Source organism: Pinus tabuliformis, chromosome 9 (assembly GCF_031772625.1).
Source record: "Pinus tabuliformis cultivar Carrire ecotype Pingquan chromosome 9, CPIR1, whole genome shotgun sequence".
In the NCBI taxonomy this organism is placed as follows: domain Eukaryota; kingdom Viridiplantae; phylum Streptophyta; class Pinopsida; order Pinales; family Pinaceae; genus Pinus; species Pinus tabuliformis.
The window spans coordinates 2,020,003,717-2,020,030,722 of record NC_142307.1 but is presented as its reverse complement, the minus strand read 5'-3'; the positions used below and the strand labels follow the sequence as shown (position 1 = coordinate 2,020,030,722).

The window sequence follows — 27,006 nt, the reverse complement described above, 5'->3', positions numbered from 1 at the left end:
AGAGGATCTTTAATAGATTCCTTAAGAATCTTTTGAGCCTTGAGATCCCTTTCCATGTATTCAGATAATGCTTGTTCTTCGGATGGGTTGGAGACCTTTCCATGAACATGATCAATGATTTCATTTACTTCGAGGACTATATCTATCCTTTTTTTCATACAAGGAATTTTGATATCCCAACCAGCTTATGGTTATCCTTGAAACACAAAATCATTTTTACTAGATTAGATTAAAAGAAAAAGGTACTTACTTGTGAAGATAGAATCTTCAACTTGATGACGAACTTGTTTCTTTAGATGATTCTTTTAAGAAGGTTCTTAGTTTGTTGAGGGAAGACTGCCTTCTTTAGGATGATCTTTTTCCAAATGAAATCCTTGCTTTAATAGAGAGAAGATCCTTTCGATCTAATCTTCCTTAGATTTGAAGAACTTCCACTTCTTTGGTGATGTATGAGTGATGATCTCTAAAGTGCTTCTAGGATTTCAGTCTTTCTTCCTATTGCCTTCTTGAAGATAATTTCAAAACTCTTGCTAGAGTATATTTATTCGATCTAGGGTTTTGGTAGATCTTGATTTCTTGCTTGGTGTTCTTTGACTTGCTTTGATCCTTCTTTGAAGCTCGATTCTCGTGTGTCTACTTGCTTTGAATGCCCCTTCTTGACTTCAGCACCTAAGCTCCGATACCATGTTGAGAAATCTAGGGCATGAATAGTTAAAAGATTTCTTTGCTTGATAATTACTTGTGATATACTTCTTAGCTTATAGTATTTTCTTCGTTATGTTATTATTGTGTTCTTTTCATCAAGACAATTACCAATATGCACAATAAAAGACAAGTGACACAGTATGTAGGCTTGTCAACCAGGGCCAAAACCTCTCACCTCTTGAGAGGAAAACCCGATCAAAATTCTTCTTCTAGATTTTCAATTGATTAGCACCAAGACCATGACAAAGACCCTTGACTCTAGTATCCTCTCAAGAACCTTGTCACTAACCTTGATGCTCTGCCTCTTCCCTTTCTCGACTTTCTTCTTGATCTTGAACTACTCTCCTCAGCTCCTTCTAGAGAAACTCGATCTCTATCCTTCACACTGGCTTCTTCTCAAGTTCCTATAGAGAGACTTGGTCTCTGTGATCTTACTGGCTTCCTCTAGAGAATCTCAATCTCTAGATCTCTTTTTTGGTTACCCAAAACAAGTACCCCAGAAGAATCCTTTGTTCGTTGCCCCAGAAGAATCCTTCCTTTGCTATTCCAGAAGAAACTTTACTTTGTTGATCCAAAGGAATCCTCCTTCGCTATCCCAGAAGAAACTTTACTTCACTGACCCAGAAGAATCCTGCTTCGCTTGCCAGAAGTATCCTCCTTCACTTGCTCAGAAGAAACTCTCCTTGTCACTTCTTTGCAATTCTGTTTAGTAGCCTTCTTCTTCGCACTTCTTCACTGAATGCTTGACGAATTGCTTGCCTTCAAGTGAGGCCGAGTGAGGCTACTTATACAGATCAACTCATGACCATTAGGCCGACATGATGACAAGTAGTGAGGCTGACTTCTTCTAGCATGTTCTTCCATCATTGTAGGCCGACTTGAAGAGGAGGTCTTGGAGGATATTTTACATAGACAAGATTGACCTTTTACAAAGTGTAACATAACTTCATCACATGACAATGACTCTATCATTTTATGACTAGATGACAAATAATTCCTAGAATCTCGATGGGAGTCTTGACTCAAAAATAAAATCTCTTGCTCATGAAACCCATGAAGCAAGCAATACAATAAATTTATTTTTCTTCTTTACATCACATTACATAAAATCATAATTACATGTCATTATGAAAACCGAACCTAGTTACACTTTAGAACAAGAAATTCGTTCTCAATTCCAGAGACTGGGCAAAGGGTCCAAAGTGTCGGAGAGGCGATTTCCTCAACAGAGATAGGCAGAACGACCTCATCAGAGGCAGGTTGGAGGCTTGACGTCATAGGGTCTGTGCAGAGCTACGCAAAGGGTCTAGGACGCTGATTTTTCTAAAGGAAGTTGTGTTGGGATTGCTTGTGGAAGAAGGATAATTCCCTTAAAATAATTTTGCCCAGATTTTCTTGTTGTTTGGATTGCCAGTTGGGAATCCATAGATTGTACTCAGATTTTCATTGTTCCATGATATTAAAACCCTCACTATTGCATCGATTTTCCCAAGTTGGGTTTTTCCGGGGACAATTGTCCAAAAACAACAGTGTCATTTTTATGTGCATGTGTCCTAGAATTTTCTCAGTTTCCAACCCTATTTTATTTCCGTAGTTTTTATTTGTGAAGGTTGCAGTGTGTTTATTTCGATGTTGTCGTAGCAATAAACCAAATAATTAATTTATCAGTTAGGAGAAATAATCCCAATTGCTGCAATAGGATTCCAGTTGTGGAATTTTCACAGATAACACAACCCATTCTATCAGTGGCATGTTCTATTTTCATGAGTGGTAGTGTGGTGGCATCCATGCATGAAAGTCAAAATAACAGATTGCTATTATACTTAGACAGCAGGCTGATTTAGTGGTCTACAGTTACTCATTACAGTAGATAACTATTTGATCATCAACATGTAATAGTGTGGAATGTTTGAATGTCCAGGCCATCAACATTTGGTTTGTGAGGTTCTATAAGAGAGGAGAAAAAATGACAGAGGCGAGAGTTTTTCATTGAGAAGCAGTATACAACCAGCTTTTTCCTCTTTCATTTTCCCTTTCTTTCATGGCTGCCTCCACTTTGCATAGTGCCCATTATGTAGCCAGTGTTGTATTTTGTCTCAATGATGCAAAAAAACTTTTGACTAATAGAGTAATAAGCTAAGTAATCGGACACGGGGATTCGGGATTCGTAGGATATGGGGATTCAAGTGTCGGATTCGGACACGTTGACCCCCTGGAACAGGACACATAGGATTCGTTATATATTATTTTATTAAAATATATATATATATATATGAAAAATTAGATATTTCTTACACAAATTCTCATTAATTATACAAATACATTGATTTCAAACATAGATCTTCATCTAGATGTTAGTTTTACTGTTTACAAAGTTAGTAACATTATAGCATGCATAGTACATAAAAAAATCAAATACATGTCACTATCATATAAATCATAAATGATAAATCAATGAATCATAAATTCTAAATTCATAAATGATAAATCATAATACATATTCAATTCATCAATGATCCAATAGGAGAAAGACAAGATAGTAAGATAAAGACACTGACAGCTGTAGTTTTCTCATTAAGTCATCAAATCAAAATGTGTTACATAGGTAGTGCAATGCCAATGGAAAATAGAAATAGAAAATATAAAACAACTACAGATATACAAGCCTCAAGGCAGTAGGTAGCCCATGACTCATGAGTCATCAATCCTCATAGTCATCATCAGAATTAGCATCAATGTCCTCATCATCATGGTCACCACTGCTCTCCTCTGCATCCTCCTCCTCCCCTGTATCCATAGTCGCCTCTACATCTATTGGTGTGGAGGATGACCCCTCTACAATATCACCGTCATCAAATCTAACAGGCTCTAACACTGGATCATTGAGATCCATGTTGGCCAATGCCAACTCAACAATGTTGTCCAAACCCGTATCATTAAGAAAGACATCCCACATCTTTGTCTTTCCCTTCAACCACTCTTCCCTCTGCCTGTAAATAAGATGAAGGTTGGTGTGCACATACACCATTGTCTCTGCCCTGGACTGCTCAAGCCTGCTCTTCTTCACACTATACAAAATCCCATATGTGCTCCAATTCCTCTCGCAACAAGAGGATGAAGTCACCTGAGAGAGGAGCTTCATGGCTAACTGCTGAAGAGAAGGGCTTGTTGCCCCATGATTTGCCCACCAAGAATAGGGCTTCTTAGCACCCCTGTCTCTAATCACATCATATCCTGCAAATCGACCAGTGCCAGTGGAAAACTCTACAAAGGCATCCTCCACCTCATCAAGCAATTCTCTATCCTGAAAAACCCCCCTGAATGCATCTTTCCTGCCCTATGAGATTTCACCATCCATGTGAGGAGGGAATCTGCGGGAAGGTCCACCATTCAGCCACTCATGGTTTAGTATTTTGGGTTCAATGAGTGATCCAAACAATGTAAAGGTGTGCAATTCTTGTCCCATCTGCTGACAAGAATATCCTGTATAGTACCACAGAAGGCCTCTGGTGATGTCTCATACTCGAGGCACTCACTCTGTAGAATCCCATCCCTCATAAACCTCTCCTAGGATGGGTTTGTCTGTATCTGCAAATCGAAGCAAAGAAATGATAGGGTCCATGATCTGAATAGTTAGATCCACCCTCTCCCACCAAGCATCATCTAGCACTATGTCCTTCACTCTTTTAGAGGCTACTTGATCTATCTTTCTCCAAAAAGACCAAAACTCAGAAATAACCATTGCCCCAAGAGCGGTCTTGACCTCCCTCAACCTCTTCAACATGATGAATGAAGAGGCAAACCGTGTATCAGCAATCTTCAACAATGATAGATTGTTGTGCTCCTTGTAGATAGTGAGGGCATTTGTATGATTTTGCGATAAGTTACGGATATGTCGTGAATCCTCAATAATGTTACCAATCCAAAGCACATTAGAAGCAATGGATTTCAGTGCTAAGTTCAATGAATGGACAATGCAAGGTGTCCAAAACACTTGTGGATATTTAGCTTCCACAATCATCCCAACAGCCTTGCAAATAGGTGCATTATCTATAATGATTTGCACACAAGAATCAACGCCTACATCTTCAATAACTTTAATAAATAACTTACCCATAAATTGGGAATCCTTGTATTCTCCAAGTGTATCCACTGCTTTCAAGAAAACTAGACCATTCAAGGAAGACACCATGAAGTTGATGAGTGGGTGTTGTGTTGGATCTGTCCATCCATTAGAAACAATGCTAATGCCAGATGTTGGCCATGATGCTTTAATAGGCTCAAGCATTTTTTGCACCTCTGTTTTTGCCTTCGTCAACAATGTGGTTCTAAGCTTCTCTGAACCAGGAGGCACATACCATGATGGAGACCCATGAGTTAGAGCTCGGCACATCTCAATAAATAGAGGCGAGCGAGCAACATTAAAGAATACGAAGTTTTGATAGAAAAAAGGCAATGGTGAGATCAAGTTCTTCCTGTTTCTCTTTTTGAAAAATCTTGTCCATTGGAGCAAGTGAAATTGCCTTTCTTTTTGCTACTTGTTAATCTAGATTGACATTGATGTCAATATAGCAATGTTTGTGATGGAAAATTCTTTGATACATGATTTCCCATTGATGCCCATTGATCATTAATGCTCAAAGTTTGATATATGATGATATGATGAGATGGAGGACCCAAGTGGATTGAACAGCAGGAGGTAAATTGAATAGCAATTAAATAGTAATTGACCAGTAATTGAACAGCAAATGACGCGGGAGGTCAATTGATTAGCAATTGAACAACAAATGACGCAGTAGATCCAGCAAAGCAATAGGAGCAAGAAGCCAAAGAGTAAGATGAAGAGTTTATCGAAAGCCATCAAAGAAACAAGTCACAGGAACAACAGCTATCGGAAGAGCAGGGGTAGGGAAGTACGGGCTTCCTTGATCGTGGCTGAAGTCCCACACTCAATCCAAGCTGTCAATCTCATAGTCAACCCTTAGATCACAGTCAACTGTGGGGGTTAAGACCGTTTTAATCCATGTGCCAGTCGAAGTCCCACAAATCCTCCGATTGCGATAACATTGTGGACCCGTTGCACCATTATAATACCTCCTAAAGAAATATCGCATCTGTCACATATCACAAGTCTTGAAGAAATGTAACGACGGTAAACTGCGATTGCGATAAGACTTGTGGACCCGATAGACCGTCGATTGCGATGGAACTATGGACCCGACAAATCTATTGACGACTATTTAATATTATATCGCGTCCATTTCATCGGCAGTATGAATATCGGCCATGTTACATCGGTGATGTTAAGAGTTGCGATCGTGGGACCTCCGAAAGTTGCGATTGTGATTGATGATGTGGATGTGGGACCTCAGGGTACGGTCTCTCCTATGAAATCCTCCGTAAATAATGATTCTATTGTATGAATATTAACAAAAAAGGGGCCCCTTTGATATAATTTTAATATGCAACATCTATTGTAATTCGGCCTCTCTTCCAAATGAACGTGTCTTTTGAGTATTGGTGAACTCGAAGAAACAGAGGAAGCCGAAGGTCGAGCAAGCGAAAAGGAAGCCAAAGGTCGAGCGAACGAAAGATCGAGAAGTCGAAAGGTCGAGAAGCCAAAGGTCTAGCAGACGATAAAGGTACAAAAGAAGCTGAAGATCGAGTGAAAAAGTAGTTAGCTATAGGTCCAGCAGGACAGAAGGAAGCCGAAGGTCCAGTAGGACAAAAGGAAGCCAAAGGTCAAGCAAGACAGACGGAAGCCGAAGGTCTAGCAGGACAGAAGGAAGCTGAAGGTCACAGCAGGAAGAAGGACGCTGAAAGGGCCAGCGGAAGACAAAGATCTGTTTGACCTTGAACCAGTCGTTAGTTGGAGGGAGCAGTAGACAACGCCAACGTTGAAGTATTTGTGAGTTTGTTCCTTGGAAGTGAAATACCGCAACAGTCACTCCTAAAGCATTTACCGCAACAATGAGAATAGAGGCTTGAAACAGAGAGTTGTTTTTGTGCAGAGCTTAGTGTAGTTCATTATAGACACATTGAAGTTGTGTGAAGACTATTGTAGATCATGATGGCTATTTGAAATCATCATGAGGTAACTTTGCAGACTCTATGTGGGCAATATGAAGAGTTGTGAAGACTCCATATGAAAACAGGTTGCCATTGATGATGTAGCATGGAGACTACAGTGATGTTGTAGATTGACAGAATTCAGTGAAGAAGATTTTGGGAGCAGAGAATTACTATCAAACATATGTAGACAAAATACAGCAGTGGGTTGGAGCCCAGAGGGTTGGTGCTCTGAAGGTTGGAGCCTCAAACAAACAAGGTTGGTGCCTTGACAAGATAGGGTTGGAGCCCTTGGGGTTGGTGCCTCAGAATTGGAAGGATTGGTGTCCTTGGAGTTGGTGCTCCTAAACACAAGGTTGGTGCCTTGAGAAGATAGGGTTGGTGCCTTAAAGGTAAGAGCCTCACAAAAGACCAAGTTGGTGCTTGGCAACAGATTGGAGCCTTATATATATTGTATCTGATTTTTTGTAAAGATTATATTAATAAAAGAATTTATTCCTATTGTTCATTTTGTGTTCTAAATATAAATGAGTTAACTAGTAAAAATAACAATTGAAAAGAAATATTGATTCACCCCCCCCCCCCAGTGTTTCCAATAATTGGTATCAGAGCCAGTACCTTCACTCAAATCCTAACAGCTTGAAGGTCGATCATTAGAACACAAATGGCGAAGCCAAGGAAGAGGAAGAAAGTCTCCAACCCTCCTAAAGATGTGTCTCCCTTTACCACTGAAATAGAAGACAATCAATTTGTGGAGGCTCCATGGTTCAATGAAAACTTTGATATATGGGAAGCAAGAATGAGGAATTTCTTAAAAACTCAAGGCATTGAAGTATGAGAATCAGTGATTACTGATAAAATGATGAATGGAGAATCCAAGGAGTACAATGCAAAAGCAATGAAGGCAATCTTGAATGGGCTACCAGATTCTATAAAGAGTAATTTAAGAAAATGTTCGTCGGCGAAGGGTATATGGGACAAACTTCATGATCTTCACTCAAAAGGAGCATTGACAATGATCTCTAGTCAAGAAAATGATGGAAAACAAGAAGAAAATCTAGAGCCCGTCAAGGAAGCTAAAGATAAGATTGATGACATCAAGGCTAAAGAAGACCTAGAAAATGAAGAGAATGAAAAAGACTTTGTAGAAGATCTCCTCACTAAACTTATGGTTGCCATGGAAGAGATTATCAATTTGAAAAAGGAAAACGAGGAACTTAATAAGAAAGCACTACCTAGTGACCAAGACCAAAAAAGGAAGAAAGTTGACCTTGTCAAGCTTCAAGTACAAGAAAGGGATGAAGAGCTTGCCAAGCTTAAGAAGGAATTTCATCAAAGCAAAAGAAAGCATCATGAAGAAGTCATATCCATGACAAATCAATTGGATAAAGCAAAGAAACGAGAAGATACCTTGTCAAGTCAACTTGAACAAAGGCACAAGAGCTTGAACAAACTTGAAGAAGAGATTGGTCAGTACAAGGTAGAGGTCTCCTCTCTCAAATCTCAACTACAAGAAGCAAGAAAGTTAGCACAAGGAGCTGAGAAGACAATGGAAGCATTGGAAATCATAGAAGGATAGGTTGATGAAGCAGAAAAGGAGAGAAACACCATGATATGTCAACTAAAAGCAAAGGATGGAGAAATCTTCAAATTAAAATCTAACATCAACCTTCTCAAGGCCAAAACATGTAAAGCTACAAGGATCAAGGAAGAAATGGAGAGCAGTCTAGCAAAGGAAAATGAAGAAATCTTCAAAATGAAGTCAGATATCATCTCCCTTAAATTAGAAGCAAATGAAGCAATACGTATTAAGGAAGAGATTGAGAAACAACTTGCTAAGAAGAATAATGATTGCGAAAAATTGGAAGAAGAGATTGTCTCCCTCAGGAAAAAGGTTGAAGGGATGGACAAAACCTTGAAGAGCTCTCAAGCCTTGGATGACATGCTCAGCCATCAAAGATGTCCATTCGATAAATCAAGTCTCGAGTATGCAAGTGAATCCTCAAGCAAGAATGATAACGCTTCAAACAACAAGGATATGAGGAAGTCAGAAAGAAATGTTGATGCTCACAGTTTCAGCAAAGGTAAAGATAAGAGTCAAGGCGTTAATGAAGGACGTCTTGTTCCAAGAAGAAATGCAAATGTTGTTAAGGATGCGAGAAGCAATAATTATCATCAAAGGATCTCAAGGCAGAAAGGCTTCAGAAGTACATCAAGGAAATCTCCATCTCCCAGGTACCAAAGTTTATTTTTTGGTTATTGTTATTGTTGTACAAACATTGGACACATGGCAAAAGATTGTAGGGCATATCATAAAGATAGATATTATGGTCCCCAACAATCTCTGAGGAACAATTTTGCAAGAAGAAGTCATGAATTCTTATTCATGAACAACATAGAATGCTTCAAGTGTCATAACATTGGTCATATGGCACGTAATTGTAACTTGATTTGGGCACCTACTCAAGCTAGAACTATGCCAGATAAGAAAGTTACACAAGTATGGAGAAGGAAGCAAATACAATTCGAAAGTCCCTTGAACTCTCCAGCCAACAACACATGTTGTTGACCTGATCTTCGACAATCTAAGCATTTGATGGGGAGACTCTGCCAAAAGGAAGATCATGCATACAGTTAGGGGGAGCTTATGATGATTAAGCATTCTTGCAGAAGCCATCTGTGAATGGGCCTTATGTAATCCTTGATGAGCTATATTAACAATCATTCTTTAATAAAGATCATTTCTCAGGAGCACTACATTGAAGAACATGATCTTGTAACCATTCTTTGGACTGTTGTTGAAGATGTTTTCCACTTGATCACTAAGCAGAAATTGGAGCAACAGAGAAGGCCATCCAATGCAAGAGAAATATGGCTAATAACTATGTTGTTGGTATTACAGAAGTTGAATGTCTCGACTCAGGGATATAATGTGAGAACAGGTAAATCAAGGACAGTAATAGAGGCTTTTTTTGAAGGGAAAATCAGCTTAAAGTTTTAAATTTTGTAGTAGCAACATGAATCTTGATACGATTCCGAAGTATATGAGGTGTCATTTGTTAGAGGAAGATCTGGAAGGAAGGATTTATAAGGGCATAATGCCAGAAACAGGGGAGGAGGTGACTCTCAAGGTCACTTACATTTTACGGAAGGAGTTCCCCCCACTTCCATCAGAGAGATATCAATTTTATAAATGTTGTCCGACAGCGCTGCAACATCGTCAAGTTGCGAGATGTGGAACACCGAAAGAGTCGACACGGCCAATTTCGCCTTCATATAGTATTTGATGATATGAAGTTGAATTTTTTTATTTATCAACAGATATCGAACGCGGTCACTCACAATACTGCCCCTGGTTATCAAGAAAATTATGTACGAGTTTGTGAAAGGCGTTGCTTCTATGCACAGCCATGGCGTCATGCACAGAAGCCTGAATCCTAAAGCTATGTGGATAGAAATGGAGGACAGGGAATTTGTGTCACTGAAAATCGCAAGGTTTTGTCTGGGAAGAGCTACCAAATTATCTAGCAAGGCTTATACGAAGAGGGTAGGGGTGCGCTAGTACGTATCTCCCGAACTGCTCTTGGGTCAGGATACCTACTATCTTTCTGTTGATATGTGGAATGTCCGCTGCATTTTTGCTGAATTGTATAGAAGGGAGCCTCTCCTTGTGGGATGGAATGATTTCGAGATTCTTCAGGCGATCTTCAGCTTGCTTGGAACTCCAAAATGAATAAGTTTGGCCGGGAGTTTCACAACTCAGTTATTGGCATCCTTTTCTTCAATGGGAGCCCTGTGATCTCAAAACCGAAGTCCCGAATTTAGATGATGATGTTTTCAATTTGTTATCAAAACTATTGTACTGGCTTGAAACTACATGAACATGTGAAAGAAAATATGGTTTGATGCTTTGAAGGAATCCTGATTTGAAGAAAGATAGCAAGAATGACAATTTCAGTGGCATCTTCTCCTCATTCAGACTATAAAGACTCCTTAGTTCTGACTGTGAAGACAACAAAATTCAGATTATAGGAGCATAAAAACTTGGACTTGAACATTTGGTGTATGGCTATTTGGAGCCTATTTGGAAACATTGAAATGGAGCATCTTTAAGCATTGTTGAAGCATTATGAAGAAGTTTTGAGACATGACGAGGGGATAATGTGCTAGTTGATGATGAGGCAGTGATCCTTCTATCTTGAGTAAAAGGAAGAGCACTTCGACAGGGGGAGTCCTTGTGCACTCCTTTGCCATTGATGTCAAAGGGGGAGAGAAGAAGATATTGCCATCAACGACAAAGGGGGAGATTGTTAATCTAGGTTGTCATTGATGTCAATATAGTAGTGTTTGTGATGGAAAATTCTTTGATACATGATTGCCTATTGATGCCCATTGATCATAATGCTCAAAGTTTGATATATGATGGTATGATGAGATGGAGGACCCAAGTGAATTGAACAGCAAGAGGTCAATTGAACAGCAAATGACGTGTCAATCGAACAGCAATTGAACAACAATTAAACAACAAGTGAACAGCAATTGAACAGCAAATGACGCAGGAGATCAATTGATCAGCAATTGAACAACAAATGACGCAGTAGATCCAGCAAAGCAACAGAAACAAGAAGCCAAAGAGTAAGATGAAGAGTTTATCTAAAGCCATCAAAGAAACAAGTCACAGGAGCAACAGCCATCGGAAGAGCGGGGGTAGGAAAGTACGGACTTCCTTGATCATGGCTGAAGTCCCGCACTCAATACTAGTCATCGATCTCATAGTCAACCCTTAGATCACGGTCAACTGCAGAGGTTAAGGCCGTTTTAATCCATGTGCCAGTCAAAGTCCCGCAAATCCTCCGATTGCGATAACATTGTGGACCTGCTGCACCATTAAAATACGTCCTAAAGAAATATCGCACCCGTCGCATATCGCAAGTCTTGAAGAAATGTAACGATGGTAAACTGTGATTGCGATAAGACTTGTGGACCCGATAGATCTATTAACGACTGTTTAATATTATATCACGTCCATTTCATCGGCAGTATGAATATCGGTCATGTTACATCGGTGATGTTAAGAGTTGCGATTGCGGGACCTCCGAAAGTTGCGATTGCGATTGATGACGTGGATGTGGGACCTCATTGGGTACGGTCTCTCCTATGAAATCCTCCGTAAATAATGAGTCTATCGTATGAATATTAAAAAAAAAAGGGACCCTCTGATATAATTTTAATATGCAACATCTATTGTAATTCGGCCTCTCTTCCAAATGAACGTGTCTTTTGAGTATTGGTGAACTCGAAGAGACAGAGGAAGCCGAAGGTCAAGCGAGCGAAAAGGAAGCCAAAGGTTGAGCGAACGAAAGATCAAGAAGTCGAAAGGTCGAGAAGCCAAAGGTCTAGCAGACGATAAAGGTACAAAAGAAGCTGAAGATCGAGTGAAAAAGTAGTTAGCTATAGGTCTAGCAGGACAGAAGGAAGCCGAAGGTCCAGCAGGACAGAAGGAAGCCAAAGGTCCAGTAGGACAAAAGGAAGCCAAAGGTCCAACAAGACAGAAGGAAGCTGAAGGTCACAGCAGGAAGAAGGAAGCTGAAAGGGCCAGCGGAAGACGAAGATCTGTTTGACCTCGAACCAGCCAAGTAAGATTTCATCAGTCATCAGTTGAAGGGAGCAGTAGACAACACCAGCGTTGAAGTATTTGTGAGTTTGTTCCTTGGAAGTAAGATACCGCAGCAGTCACTCCTGAAGCATTTACTGTGACAGTGAGAACAGAGGCTTGAAACAGAGAGTTGTTTTTGTGCAAAGCTTAGTGCAGTTCATTGTAGACACATTGAAGTTGTGTGAAGACTATTGTAGATCATGATGGCTATTTGAAATCATCATGAGGTAACTTTGCAGACTCTATGTGGGCAATATGAAGAGTTGTGAAGACTCCTTCATATGAAGACAGGTTGTCATTGATGATGTAGCATGGAGACTACAGTGAAGCTGTAGATTGATAGAATTCAGTGAAGAAGATTTTGGGAGCAGAGAATTACTATCAAACATATCTAGACAAAATATAGCAGTGGGTTGGAGCCCAGAGGGTTGGTGCCCTGAAGGTTGGAGCCTCAAACAAACAAGGTTGGTGCCTTGACAAGATAGGGTTGGAGCCCTTGGGGTTGGTGCCTCAGAATTGGAAGGATTGGTGTCCTTGGAGTTGGTGCTCCTAAACACAAGGTTGGTGCCTTGAGAAGATAGGGTTGGTGCCCTAAAGATAGGAGCTTCAGAAAAGACCAAGTTGGTGCTTGGGCAACAGATTGGAGCCTTATATATATTGTATCTGATTTATTGTAAAGATTATATTAATAAAAGCACTTATTCCTATTGTTCATTTTGTGTTCTAAATATAAATGAGTTAACAAGTAAAAATAACAATTGAAAAGAAATATTGATTCACCCCTCCTCAGTATTTTCAACACTGCTTGTCCCCCAATAGAACTCTCAAATGGAAATTTGGTGATGTCTTTCCTCAAAAATGGAAGGTGGTCATCATTCTTGGTTTTTCTTGATTTTGCAACCACATTTGCCATACCAACAATAAACTCTTTTTCCATTTCTTTCCTCTTTCGTAAAGGAACAGCTTTTCAAGCTCCAACTCCACAACCTGGTAAGGCCAACAAATGGCCTTTCACATGAAAATATGTGCTTGTGAAATTATTGTGGCGAACGTTGCATCTCCAATGCACATTGCCTCCTCCCTTCCCCTTGGTGCTTGGCCCATCCTCTCTTGTGACATATTTTCACAAGGGATATTTCTCATTGTTGTATTTAGGAGGAAGTCTTCCCTCAACATTACTTGCAGCAGACTCTGATGATATTGGGGGAGGAGGGGCATCTCCAATGGGGACATTCTTCCCCTTCCTTTGCCCCCTACCTGCTGCCCTTGATTGAGCCATGAATACTGTAAAAAAAATAAACAAAACATGCACAAATTTGTAAAAGAAATGCATATACAAACTGCTGTAATACAAATGCAAAAAAATAGAGATGAAATGCACTTACCTGGTGCTTGAATCTACTTGCCGAGCGCTCCAAACTTCTAACAGCAAACCCACAGCTCACTGTTTGCAAAAGGAATGAGAGAAAATGGTAAATAAAAAAAGGAATGTGCTGTTTTTAAAGCCCATGGATTTTACTTTCGCTGGATTCGAATCCCAAATTCGGGACATGTTGTGTCCTAATGGGACATGACCCGGATTCGAGTGTGTCCTGTTAGGACACGACGTGTCCCATTTTTGGGATTTGAATTCCCTCGAATCGTGTCCGATTCATAGGATTCAGACACTTCAGGAAAAAATGACGAATCCAGTTTCATAGGTAATAAGGTTTAATTATGCAGTGCTCTTACAGCTCTTCAAATTTAGTGGTTGAATAGTCTTGATTTATTGCACTAGTGCAGGTGGCCTAACTGTCTTTGATTTTATTCACTTAAAGTGCATGCACACTCTTCTTTTTTCTTTCATATTTTAGCTGTTGTGAAGTGAAATATCTCATAATATTTAATCTTGATCTTTCTTGTGTCGTTGATTGCTTGCATGCATATCAAGGGCAATTGCTTTGTGTGCTGATCATTCGTACTAACCATGCAGATTCTCTGAGTGTTGACAGTACATGAACACTAGGGGCACCCGCTTGTTACTGAAGAAACATCAGTCCGAACACAGGAATAAGTAATAGTGACACTAGGCTAATTAGTCACACTGTTTCTTATGTTTGTATGAATCAGATCTAAAAGATAACAGAACCTCATAGCACTGCTCTATTTTTCAGTCTGGTTGTATCTGGTTAATTTCCTCATAAACTAAGTCAAAAACTTATTCAAATAAACCCCCTTTACATTTAATTATTAATTTTACAAAAGTACCACTATGCTGTTTTTTAAAGCTCAATGCCTAATCCATACATGCATCCTTGCTTTTCAAAACTTAGATTAACAATTCCATTTATGTTTAGGTTCATTACAGTTTATTAAAGCCTAGGATTTTATTCTTCTTCACTTCCTTTCCCATAACAAAATACAAAAAAGTTACAATAACTCCAAGATTCACAATTTGCCATATTAACGCAAGCGCCTTTTCTGGAGATTGAACTGTGTTTGCATTTGTGCAATGCCTAATATATGCATGCATCCTTGCTTTACAAAACTTAGATTAACAATTCCATTTGAGTTCATTACATTTTTATGAAAGCCTAGGAGTCTATTCTTCTTCTCTTCTTTTCCCATAAGAAAATACAAAAAACTTATAATAACTCGAAGGTTCACAGTTTGTGATATCAATGCGAGAGCCTTTTCTGGAGATTGAACTGTGTTTGCATTCGTGCACAAATGCAAACACAGTTCAATCTCCAGAAAAGGCTCTAGCATCATAATAAGTCAATAAGAAAACAATATGGGTAAGGAAAATTTTCTTACATTGTCCAGATTGCGTATATCTCGCATAGCACCATCTGGATCAATAAGAGCTCGAACTACAGGACTTGTAGCAAGGGCAACTGCATTTGTTACTTTATCAAAATTCTGCAAACAAACATTAAGAGCTTTCAGAAAAACTAAAACAAATGTTTACCAAAATCTTCACCGGACATTATGCATGCCAATTGGGAAGGATTACTATACAATATGCCTAAAAATAAGAATTTATATTTAAGTTGTAAAATTTAAGATTAAAAGCAGCCAATAGAAACATTTTGGAGAGACCCTTGCACCATCAATTCCTTAACCCAATATGAACAGTTCGGTGAAACCTCTGGATCTTTAATTTCTAGGTCATTTACCTTATACACATCATAAGATGGTCTCCTCAAAACATCCCCAGTCATTGTACTCCAAGTTTTGGAAAATGGAGATTTAAAACTACATATGCTAGTTCCCATACTCGGCACATGATAGAAATGCAATCATTTTTCTGAATCGAACTTTGAAAATAAGCAACCATGAAGGCATCTGTATTTGTCCCTTGTTTCTCAAGTATGTCCTATAATATACAGAATATGTACAAAAAGCAGAAAAAAAAACTGCACACAGCACAATTTGGCAGGAAGAAAGTCTTATTTCTTCAAAGTGCCTTTATAGTTTTGGCCATTCATGGACACTAATATAGTTTATTTATCTATCTATTTATTTCTATGATTCATGGCAGTAATGATAAGTCAGAGATGCAAAAAAAAAAAAAAAAGTGGACGACCTTTTTATTCCATCTTAGCCATATTTATTCCAGACTTTTGCCAATTTGTTTCTCTTATGATTCCTATTACTGCAAAATCTAGCAAGCCAGCCATATCTACTCCAGACTTTTGTAATTTTGTTCTCTTATGATTCCTGTTATCGCAATATCTAGCAGGATTAGTTCAAAGCCCCACTAGGCAAATCTAGACCTTATGGGAACAAGAGACCAACCACCACTGTCATCTCAATGGCCTCTCTCCCGCTGTTTAGTGGTGAATTAAACCACAGGGAAGGCTTCCCTATATAGATCACCTAAAGGATATTCAACAAAAAGGGTTTAAAGTGATGCAAGGTCTAATGATTGGGATAAGGTACCAGTGGACCCAAGAAGGCAAAGATACTCTTTACCAAGGTTCAATTACTCTATCCTCAGACAACTTAAATCGATTAGAGCGCTGTTATAAGTTAGGCTTTGATAAATATTCAATGATATGGTCTACAATGTCATATAACAGCGAGAAAAAATAGCCTTCCAAGCATAGGTCAATGAAGGATCAAGGCTAGCAATTAAGTAAACAAGGTTTAGGGTATGCAAGTGAGTTTTTATGGCTGAAACATGCATGAAACAGCAAAGAATAGATGACATAAAACCTAATTATAGGATTTATCATGCAATTAGTGCTAGATTTTGTTTTTTTTTCAACTTATTAAATGCAATCCCTATTAAGAGGACAATAACACATCAAGTAAAATTACTATTTAGCACAATTTCAACAAAAACACTAACCCTAACCCTAGATACCGAGAATTTAGAGAGGAGAGAAAATAATTATAAAAAAAAGTTTGATCAACACCTACTATGTTCGTGCCTTGATCTAATTGTGCAATGGATTCTTTTAGGGCAAATTCTATGAAGACGGTCTCGATGAGCAGGGTGAGAGAGCAAGACTCTCTTCTTACAAACCCTAGTGACTTCCTTAAATGGGATATTTTGAGTTCAAGAGAAGCACATATCAAGGTTCTCTTGAAGCATTCAAGGAAAACACTTTCACATACCATGAAGAATAAATATTTCACGAGAAATATAGCATGATATGGCTCACATAGAAACCCTAAATCACGTATTATAGCATGCAAAAATGGAAAAGATAAACAATAAACTCACACTCCACAAGAATCTCTTCAATCTATCCCAAAGAAGCCTCTTCATGCAAAAATCGTCCTCAAAAGACAATTCGCTCCATAAATTTACATTGTTGCCAAGTAGAAAAGAAAAGGAAGAGCTAGTGTGCACTTATAAAGAAGAAGAAATGTGATTAAAGATGATGATGATAATGAATAAGTGAGTGAGACTCCCCTCTATTTATATGAGGGCAACCTAGTTTCACTTCACTAATTTTACAAGCAAAATCCATAAAACAAGTTTACTTGAGCATTCAACTAGGTCAAAGGTCACAAGCCAAATATGAGATAGCTCTAAAACATAACAATGTGCCAAAAATAACCCACACGTGTGGGAGAACCAAAAAAAAAACCACGCAGCCGAGAGGGAGGGCGACAACTGGCAATGGAGAGGAGAGAGGAAAGGTAGGGAAAGGGGAGGGGGCAAAAGATAAATAGACCCTATCCCCTCCCATTATTCACTTCATCCATTGAGAGCAAGAGGAGCAAGAGAGTTTGGAGCAAGAGAGAGTTTGGAGCTTGGAGAGAGGAGCTTGAGGAGCTTGCAAGGGGAGATTGGAGCTTGGGATTGAAGGCCAAAAAGGTAGGATCTACACTCTAATCTAGCATTTTTTTTATGTTCATTGCTAAATAAATAAATAAATAAAATCTCTATTTCCCATTCCCATTCCTCCAATTTTTTGCAAACTCAAAACTTCGAAATTCAAACATCATGGTTATATGGCATTTTCTTCTTCTTGGTTCCTTTTTTGGTTATTATGGTGTTGGAGAGTAGAATAAAGAGGGTTGATCATGAAGAAGAGAATGAAGAAGTGAGTTATAGTGGATTTGATGAAAACCCCAAAGAGGAGTACCTTGGTGAGGAGGAAGAGAGTGAACATTATTCAACCCAAAAAGATAAACAAAGACCAAACCCCATTGTGGAAATATGTTTCTAGGCTTGAAAGAGGGAAAGGAGGTGCAACCACTAAATTTGATTGCCCCCATTGCAACAAAACTTACACAGGTTCATACACCCATGTCAGAAGGCACCTCTGTGGGAAAAGGCCATGGGATGAAGATAAAGCAATAGGAATCAAAACTTGTGCAAGTGTTTCAGTAACAGATAGAGCAAAATACATAAGGGAAGAGGAGGAAGCCCAATACAAATCTAAAAAATCAAAGGGTTTCTTTGAACATAGCTCACAATCACATCAACATGCACAAAGAACTCCTTCAACATCCTTCCATAGCAGTGGATATGGAGGCACGCGACCAAACATCTCTTTAAGGCGTAGAACCATATCAGATTTCCTTGATGAAGGGTATAGGAATGATGTGGATTCAAAAATTTACTGGTTTCTATATGCATGTGGGATACCATTCAATGTTCTTCGCTCACCTTATTGGCATGAAATGGTTTCTGCCATAAATGATGCCCCTAAAGGACACAAGAGCCCTGGGTATGACAAGGCTAGAACCGTTGGACGTGATCATGAAAAAGCATAAATATCACATTCTTTGAGTAGAATGACAAATTCTTGGACTGAGAATGGGGTGTCCATTGTATTTGATGGACAGACAAATGTAAAAGGCAAGCTATTGATAAGTGTTCTTGTTGTGTCTATTAGTGGTGCCGTCTTTCTTTTAGCATATGATTACTCAGATACATTTAACACTGACATCAACATTGCAGAACCATTACTTGAAACAATTGAACGTATTGGGCCATACAATGTCATCCAAGTCATCATTGATAACGCTGCTAATTGTAAGGCAGTGGGAGCAATTATTGAGGATAAATACCCCAACATATTTTGGTCTGGGTGTTTGGTTCACACAATGAACCTTTTGATGCATCATTTTATTAAGAGCAAAAACCAACAATACAAATGGATTGGTGATTTGTACAATAGAGGCAAACAACTGATAAAATTCATTACAAATCATAGCAATACCCATGGGCTTTTCCGCAGTCACTCAAGATTGGAGTTGTTGAAGATTGTGAAGACTAGATTTGCTAGCTATTACCTCACCTTCAGGCGCCTTTTGAAGGTAAGAGAGTCATTGGCTAGCATGGTATCAAGTCCACACTGGCAGGTATTAAAGGAAAGGGCTACAAATGCAGCTGACAAGCAAGGTTTTGAACAGGTGGAGGAGACCGCTCTTGATGGTCTGTTTTGGGCACGTGTGAGGCAAGTATTGGAATTCACCAAGCCCATTTATAACATGATTTGTTTTGCAGATACAGATAAACCAGTGGTTGGGGAGGTGTATAAGCATATACATACCATGTTGGAGCAAATAAAAGATATTGTTCAGAAAGATGATCCCAACTTGTATACATTGATTCACAATTGTATGTGTACACAGTGGAATAAACTTAATGTTCCACTACATGCCTTGGCGTATATCCTTATGCCAAAATACTACTCTCCATCTTGGTTGGGCCAACCTGCATCTAGGGGTGGGGTTAGGATCAAACCCATACAGATCCAGGGGTATCTACAGGATATATGCAAGCATTAGGCAAGTTGGTACCTGACAGGGAGGAGTGTGCTAATCTACGTCTTGAATTAGGCAGATACTTTAGTTACATTGGTTTGTTTGGTTCTTTGCATGCAATGGAAGATAGAGACAGATTTGATGCTCTCACATGGTGGGCAGCATATGGCAGCATGGGACTTTTGCCAGAATTGGCAAAAAAAGTTCTCTCACAGGTTGTAAATACTTCTTCTGCAGAGAGGTGTTGGAGCACCTGTAGCTTCATACGTAATCTGAGAAGAAACAAACTCAATGAAAACCGGGCAGAAAGCTTGGTATATGTGCACTACAACTTGAGGTTGTTGAGTCATTATTTTGATCAGGCTTATGAGGATCCAACATATAAAATTTGGGACAACCACCCAGAGGACGACAATTTGGAGGATGGCACTATACATCTTGAAGAACTGGAAGCAGAACTTATGAGAGATGAAGATGAAGCAACAACCATGCCAACCCCACCATCCAATAGCAGTGCTAGTACTCAAGTTCCAAGTCTTGTGAGCGCAATTGGTCTGGTTTTGAGCGCATACACACGAAGAAGGGAAATCGTTTGGAACAAAAATGGTTAAATGATCTTGTTTTCGTGCAATACAACCTTCGACTGAGGAGGAACCAATGATGAACAAAACACCTGATCCAAATCCCATTGTGTTGGATGATATTGATCCAACATCAGAATGGGTGGAGGAGACTGAAGATCATGTGTTTGAGGCTAATTTTGATATCAACATGGCTTTGGCAGGGAATGAAGCAGATTTTGTGGCGGCATCAGAACCAGGATCAGTAGCGGCATCAAGGAAGGGCAAAGAACCAATTAAAGGCACTAGTCATGCTGGTCGACAAACTCATGCTTCCATTACGTCCACTTATATTGTTATTGGTGGCATTGCTACTGAGGCATCCTCAGGCTCTGAACCAGATATTGTTTATGTAGCTCCTGATGATGATCCTGTGGCTAGTAGTGTTGATGAACTTGATGATTGATCATGTGTACACTGTAGACTTGTAGTAGGCCAATGGCCTCATAGCTTGCAGCATTGTTTTTGGACTTTATAGCCCATTTAGAGACTCATTGCTTATGTATTTTGCTGTTTTGTTGATGATATGTATTGCACTCGGTGCCATTTTGATATATTCACCTTTACATGGTATATAAATGAGCAAACTTTGCATATTTTGTCTCTATTGGCTTGGAATCATGGTTTTAAATCTTAAAAATAGTTTTGTTTCATTAAAAATTAATTATTTAATGTATTTTTCTAAAACCGGTTCGTTTAGACCAAACCAATCCCGATTAGACCAGTTCTAGTCGGTAAACCGGTTCATTAGGTGGACCGGTCCGGTCACCAGTTCCAGTTTTAAAAACATTGGTGTCAGCCTCTAAGGCACTGTGTTACCTCTGTTGGGAATCGATTTGCCCTCTGGAGCTGATTCCAACTCTCCCGGCTCATAAACATCATCCTCCTTAGCAAATTCAGACTTCTGCGTGAGCCCTTCCTTGCTCTACGTCACCCTTTTTGGCCTCAGTGCTACCTCCTTTGTGTGTCTCTTTTCCTCACTGTTGAGTATCCTTGGCTCCGAAGAAGATCCTCCAGCCAAAACTCCCTCTGCCCCTCTCTGCGTGATCACTACAAATCACTGCGCTGCCTCTAGCTTCAGCAATTCGAACTGACAGATCAACCCTCTGTGTGTCTTCCAAATGACCCTCAAGCCTCCTCAAATAATCTTCTCGTTAACATTCAACAGCCCAGATTGAAAGCTAATCAATGGCTAAGATCATTTATGCTTGATCCTCGTCTTCTTCTAGAAGTTACACCCACAATTAGATTAATACCCATTAATTATTTTAATTTCCTAAGTTTAGACTTAGGGACCCATTAAAAATAATTAATTATTTTAATAAAATTCTCTCCGGGCGGAATTTCTCAAAATGCTTTCTGGGTTCTTTGGAATACATGTGTCCAAGCCTCCCTACAAAATTTGAGGCTTAGAGCACATCTGATGCTACCAGAAATCAACACTCCCTCTTAGCGAGGAATGTGCTCTAGCAATGCCTCCCACTGAAGCATCACCCTGACTTCATAACATCGTCCTCTGCATTGCTGATGTCTGACATGTTGTCCACCAACTATTGCGATATTGATGCAACTGTATTGCTACTGACACTGCCACTGTCAACACTGCATCCGTACTACAACTCCCTCTGAATTTCTACATCTGTGTTGCTGGCATTGCCCCTGCACTGCAAACTGCTCTTGTAACTGCATTAGCAACGGAAAAGCATCCCAAATTACTAAACTGGTGTTCATCATAGATGCATCTCGATGTTAGTGGATGACGAAGAATGATGCAGGGTTGACGCAGTAGGGAAAGGAAGTCCGCCAGGTTGTCAGAAAGTCTCAGGTGTTTTCTCCCAGTGTCTATGCAAAAATTTTCTCTAAAAGCGATTGTTGCTGAAGTTTAATAAAATTGTTGCACCGGTTTTCCCACATTGGGTTTTTCCGGGGACAATTGTCCAAAAATAAATGTGTTGATGTGTTTGATGCTTGTGCATATATTTGTTTCTGTATAATGGTGTGATATCTGCAGTAGAATTTATTTTAATATTTACTGAAGGAATTTCATTAATTTATTGAGAAATAAGTAGGTAAAATAAATCAGTTGCTGCAGTAATAGAATTTCTATATAGAAATTTTCACACAATCATGGATTCCTTAATGATCGAGGGGGCCTTAGGAACCAGGGTGATGACCATAATGATGGGGGTAGCACTCATGATGGCTTTTGCCTGCATGCTAAATTTGTATGTCCTGGCCAACTTTTGCATTTTATGGTACATTTCCTGTTGAGAGTGGCAAAATTATGCTTTTTACTTTCTTTTTAGCTACATGAACCTCCGAGGCACCGTTCCAGGCCTGACCCAAAGTGTGGACAAGGGGAGGGGGAAGGCTAACTCCTTGTGGACCAAATGGACAAATGTGGACCCGGATGGGAAATATGTGAAAAGGGGTTGTAATGAGTGGAGGGGAGTGATGTATGTGGTGTCGGGAAGCGGGAAGCGGGACCACGCAACTAAAATCGGGATTTCCCATGTAATGCCCACTCTTAAGCTAGTAGCCAATAAAGGAGATCCCATGAGACTAGGATACAAGATTAACCACCAAATTGGACAAGGGGGCAAAAGCACAAACCAAACACACTCTTTCCGCCGAATCCCCCCACTAATCCATGCCAAGAACTGTCTATGATAAATAACCAAAGATACCCAACTACATAATGAAAGGCCATACCTTCAGGGTTGGAAGGCCCAACTTCAAACATACGATCATAGCAGATGGGCGAGGATCCATAATGGTTAGCTCAAGTGGTGGAGATGGTGTCACATCGAGTTATCTGGTGGCTGCAAGGGGCTACTAGCTGCCAGCTGAGGACCATCTAGAAGAAAAATTTCTCCTATGGGTCTCACCCATGGGTGTTGGGTAACATAGCCCATTGAACCTTCAATTCTTACTGAAATGACCACGGAAATTAGTTCAAAGATCAAAACAATTTAGTCTCTTAGAGATAGGTAGAAATTTGAAGGTGCAACACAGCTTCAATTTGAGCGAGTTATTGATATCATTCTTGTAGACATTACTCCTATAGCTGCACCAAGAAGAAAGATCGTAGCTTCTGTCTTCGATAAGAGTCACTTCATACCTGAACAAAGCCTCAAGAATTTGGATGTAAGAGTAGACGTTAAGGTTTGAACCCTACCAATTGGTGCTTTCACAGAACCACTAGACAGAATAACTTTAATTGAAAAAACTGAAGTAGCGCTACAATAATTCGTGAGTTCTGGACAGTGTGTATTCCTCCACAAGTTCTTTGACGAAAGAAGCTTCAACTACTCAGAGATTTACGCCTTTCAAAGGGAATTGTCATGATACTTGAGAGTTGTAGGAAATCTTGAATTTTCTTGAACTGAATTGTGTATATACTTGATATTACACCTGTGCCAAATAATTGATCTCACAATCCAAGAATGCCATGCGAATTCCACCAGAACCAGGCCACAAGAATTGTAATTCCCTCAATAGATTCGCATCTATAACAAAGCCAAACGAATCCCTAAATCTATAAACCAAAAGCCCAAAATTCATGCACCCTACAAAGCTTCTGAAATCTAGCCTCTCGTCTGAATTTCCTCTGCTCCGCAGTGCCTAAGATATTACAGACCAAAATTGCTTCAAGGATGTCTATTAGATTTTCATGCTCATGTAGATGAGATAAGGTGATTTTTATAGTTTGGAAGAGACGTCAATTTGGGGCAACCGACTAGGTGTTTAGAGGAAATTGAAAATTGGAAAATCAATTTCATGGAGCCAAAAGTACCCTTTTGATGAGGCCGACTACTAATTGAGAGCAATTTGAATTTTAAAAATTTAAATTCTTTGGACCACAAACCAAAATACCTTTAAAATAAAATTTTAATCAAATCTTTTAATTCCCTCAAAATGTTTAATTATTCTTAACAACAAGATTTCTTTAGACTTCATGATCTTGTCAAATAATGAGTTGCCACATCAACATTTTGACTTGGGGCTTTCTACCACGAGACAAGGCTTTCATCTTTGAACACGCATATCTTGCAAATGGTGAGGGCTCTCGTGGCGTGCCATATACCACTAGAATCGACTCGACGAGGAGAATGCAAGTTGCAATGCAGATGGTTCGAACTTGAGAAACTATGATTTGCCATGTCATTTTGGTCAACAATGGTGGGGCATCTTCTGGTGCTGCTTGGGTTGACATCGATGACAACCACATTTCAACAATATTTTTGTTATTTGGCAACATCGTAGACCTGCATTAGATACCTTTCTCTCCCATCTCAATAGTATCTCCCCTCATATTCAATTTACCATGGAAATTGAATCTAATAAATCTCTTCCCTTTTTAGATGTTCTTGTCACCTAGCTTCCTAATGGTTCCCTAACCCATCAGGTTTACAGAAAAAAGACCCACATTGATCATTATCTTCATGCCCATTCTCACCACCACCCATCCCAAAATCTGGCGTTCTTAAAACCCTTATCTCCCACGCCCTTAAAATTTTCGTTCCCCAATTCCTTTCCTCAAAGAAAGCCCACCTATTCCAAGCCTTCTAAGCAAATGGCTATTCTCTTCTCGGATCAATAAAGCTTTTAGGAACGTCTCTAATTCTGATTCCATTAACCCTCCTCCCTCTCCTTCACAATGTCAAGTTTCTCTCCCCTACATAAAAGGGTCTACTGACATTATAGCAAAAATCTTGCAAAATAAGAACATTAAGACCATTGTTAAACCCCATAAAACGTTGAAGCAGATGTTTCGATCAGCCAAAGATAAGTCTAACCCCATGTTGAATTCAAGGGTTTACCAGATCCCTTGTTCATGTGGAAAATCATACATTGGCCAAACGGGGTGTCCCTTCAAAGCTCGAATTAAAGAGCATATTGTCGACACCAATCTTCTTCAATTATCAAAGTCTGCCATAGCCTAGCACTCTTTCAATTCGAAACATCTAATTTGCTTTAATCAAACCAAAATTCTTGACTCTCTTCCATTTTACAACTCTAGAATCATTAGGGAGGCCCTTGAAATTGAGAAGCACCCGAAAAAATTTAATCAAGAAGATGGCTATAAATTAAGCCATTCTTGGCAACCAGTTATCCACTATCTGACTAATTAATTTAATTTTCTTTTGTTATAAAAATTTTCAAATTTTTAATAACTTTTCAATTTTAAATGTTTTCTCATTCTTTGCTTATTTTCCATCAAATTTAGGCATCTCTGATTTGATTCTCTCTCGTACTCTCAATTATTATTATCATCCGCAATTTTCCTTTTATTCTCATCTTCCCCTTTACTTACTTAATCATTTTTTAGATATGTGGGATTGACCCTTGCCCTTGACTCCTAATTATATTTCTCAACATAGTCCTCATTTCCTTTTAATTTTCTTTAATTTTTATTTATTTAAATTTGTTGACTTGGCCCTTTCATTCAACAACTAATTATTCCTTTCTAATTTAATTTCACTAATTTATTATTTATTAGCTATATTAAAAAAAATTAATGTTATTCTCTAATGGCTATTTTATAATTTAATATTATTTGTTAACAGCTAATTCGAAACTCCCTTCTATAAATGAATTCACAGCACTCATTTATCATCATTCAATTCTCAGGTCCCTAGCGATGGGTGGAGTGTCCACCCAAAACATTGGACAGGATTAAAAATCCTCCACGTAGTTTCATCCGAAAAATTTCTCTCAGTTGTAATAATTTTCAATTACAAATTGCTAAAGAATAATAAAATGCTTATATGCAGAACTGGTTTTCCCCGCATTGGGGTTTTTCCAGGGACATCTGTCCAAAATATCGGTGTCTATTAGTTTGTGTGTGTACAATATTTTCTCAGTTCCTGTGATTTAATTTACATGAAGTTGCAATAGTGTTTTATTCAATATTTGGCGCATATAAATTGCGGAAGACAAATAATCTATTTCAGATAGGTGAATAATAACCAGTAACTGTGATAGTACTAAAAATTTCACAACTATTTCTTTTAACTGCATCAACCTCCCAGGGTACATTTCTAGGCCTTACCTAGGTATGAGGATGTGTGGTGCCAAATTTGAATAAACCAGTGGTCAATTGAACCCAAAGAATGGAGGTGGAGTAGGGGCTCGTAATGTAAGATGGAAAGTGGTAAGCATGGAATGGGGAGAGATGGGGCTACGCTACCTCAATCGCGACTTCCCAAGTAGTGCCCCTCCTATACCCATTGGGCCATTAGGGGAGGTCCCACTGGACTAGGATTGAAAAGTAACCCCCCATTCAAGGTGAGGGAACAAAACTACGGCCAAGACCCTTCTTTCTTCCAAGTCAACGCACAATCCATGTCAAATGCCCAAATACAAACAAGCATAAGCACCCAATTGCAAAATGAATAAAGTAACTTTTGATCGTAAGCCTACCTTCCAACATGTGCTCTTGCCAAATGGGCGAGGAAACATATAACTGATGCAGGTGGCGAAGATATGAATGGAATGTCATCATCAACTACTAGTGGTTGTCAAGGGATACTAGTTGGCTAGCTGAAGAGATGGTGGGAGAAAAATTTATCCTATCTGGTCACCCACTTTGGGTGGGTAACACACCATAAGATCACATCTCCACAAGATACAAGTCACAAATTCAGCTAGGCTGAATTCTCTAAGAAGTCCAAATTAGTCACAATTGATGATGAGAAATAAAATGAGCCTATCCTCTAGTTATCTGAGGATTAGGTC

The 27,006-nt window shown here is 39.2% G+C and overlaps 1 protein-coding gene across 1 annotated transcript in view; it reads right to left on the bottom strand.

Annotated features, from left to right (window-relative positions):
• Positions 1-27,006, bottom strand: part of ZDS (zeta-carotene desaturase) — a 367,078-nt gene that overhangs the window by 242,045 nt on the left and 98,027 nt on the right. The window contains exon 6 of the mRNA XM_089439231.1: positions 15,227-15,331. Coding sequence (XP_089295357.1) covers positions 15,227-15,331 — 105 coding nt within the window. The remainder of the gene's footprint in view (positions 1-15,226; positions 15,332-27,006) is intronic.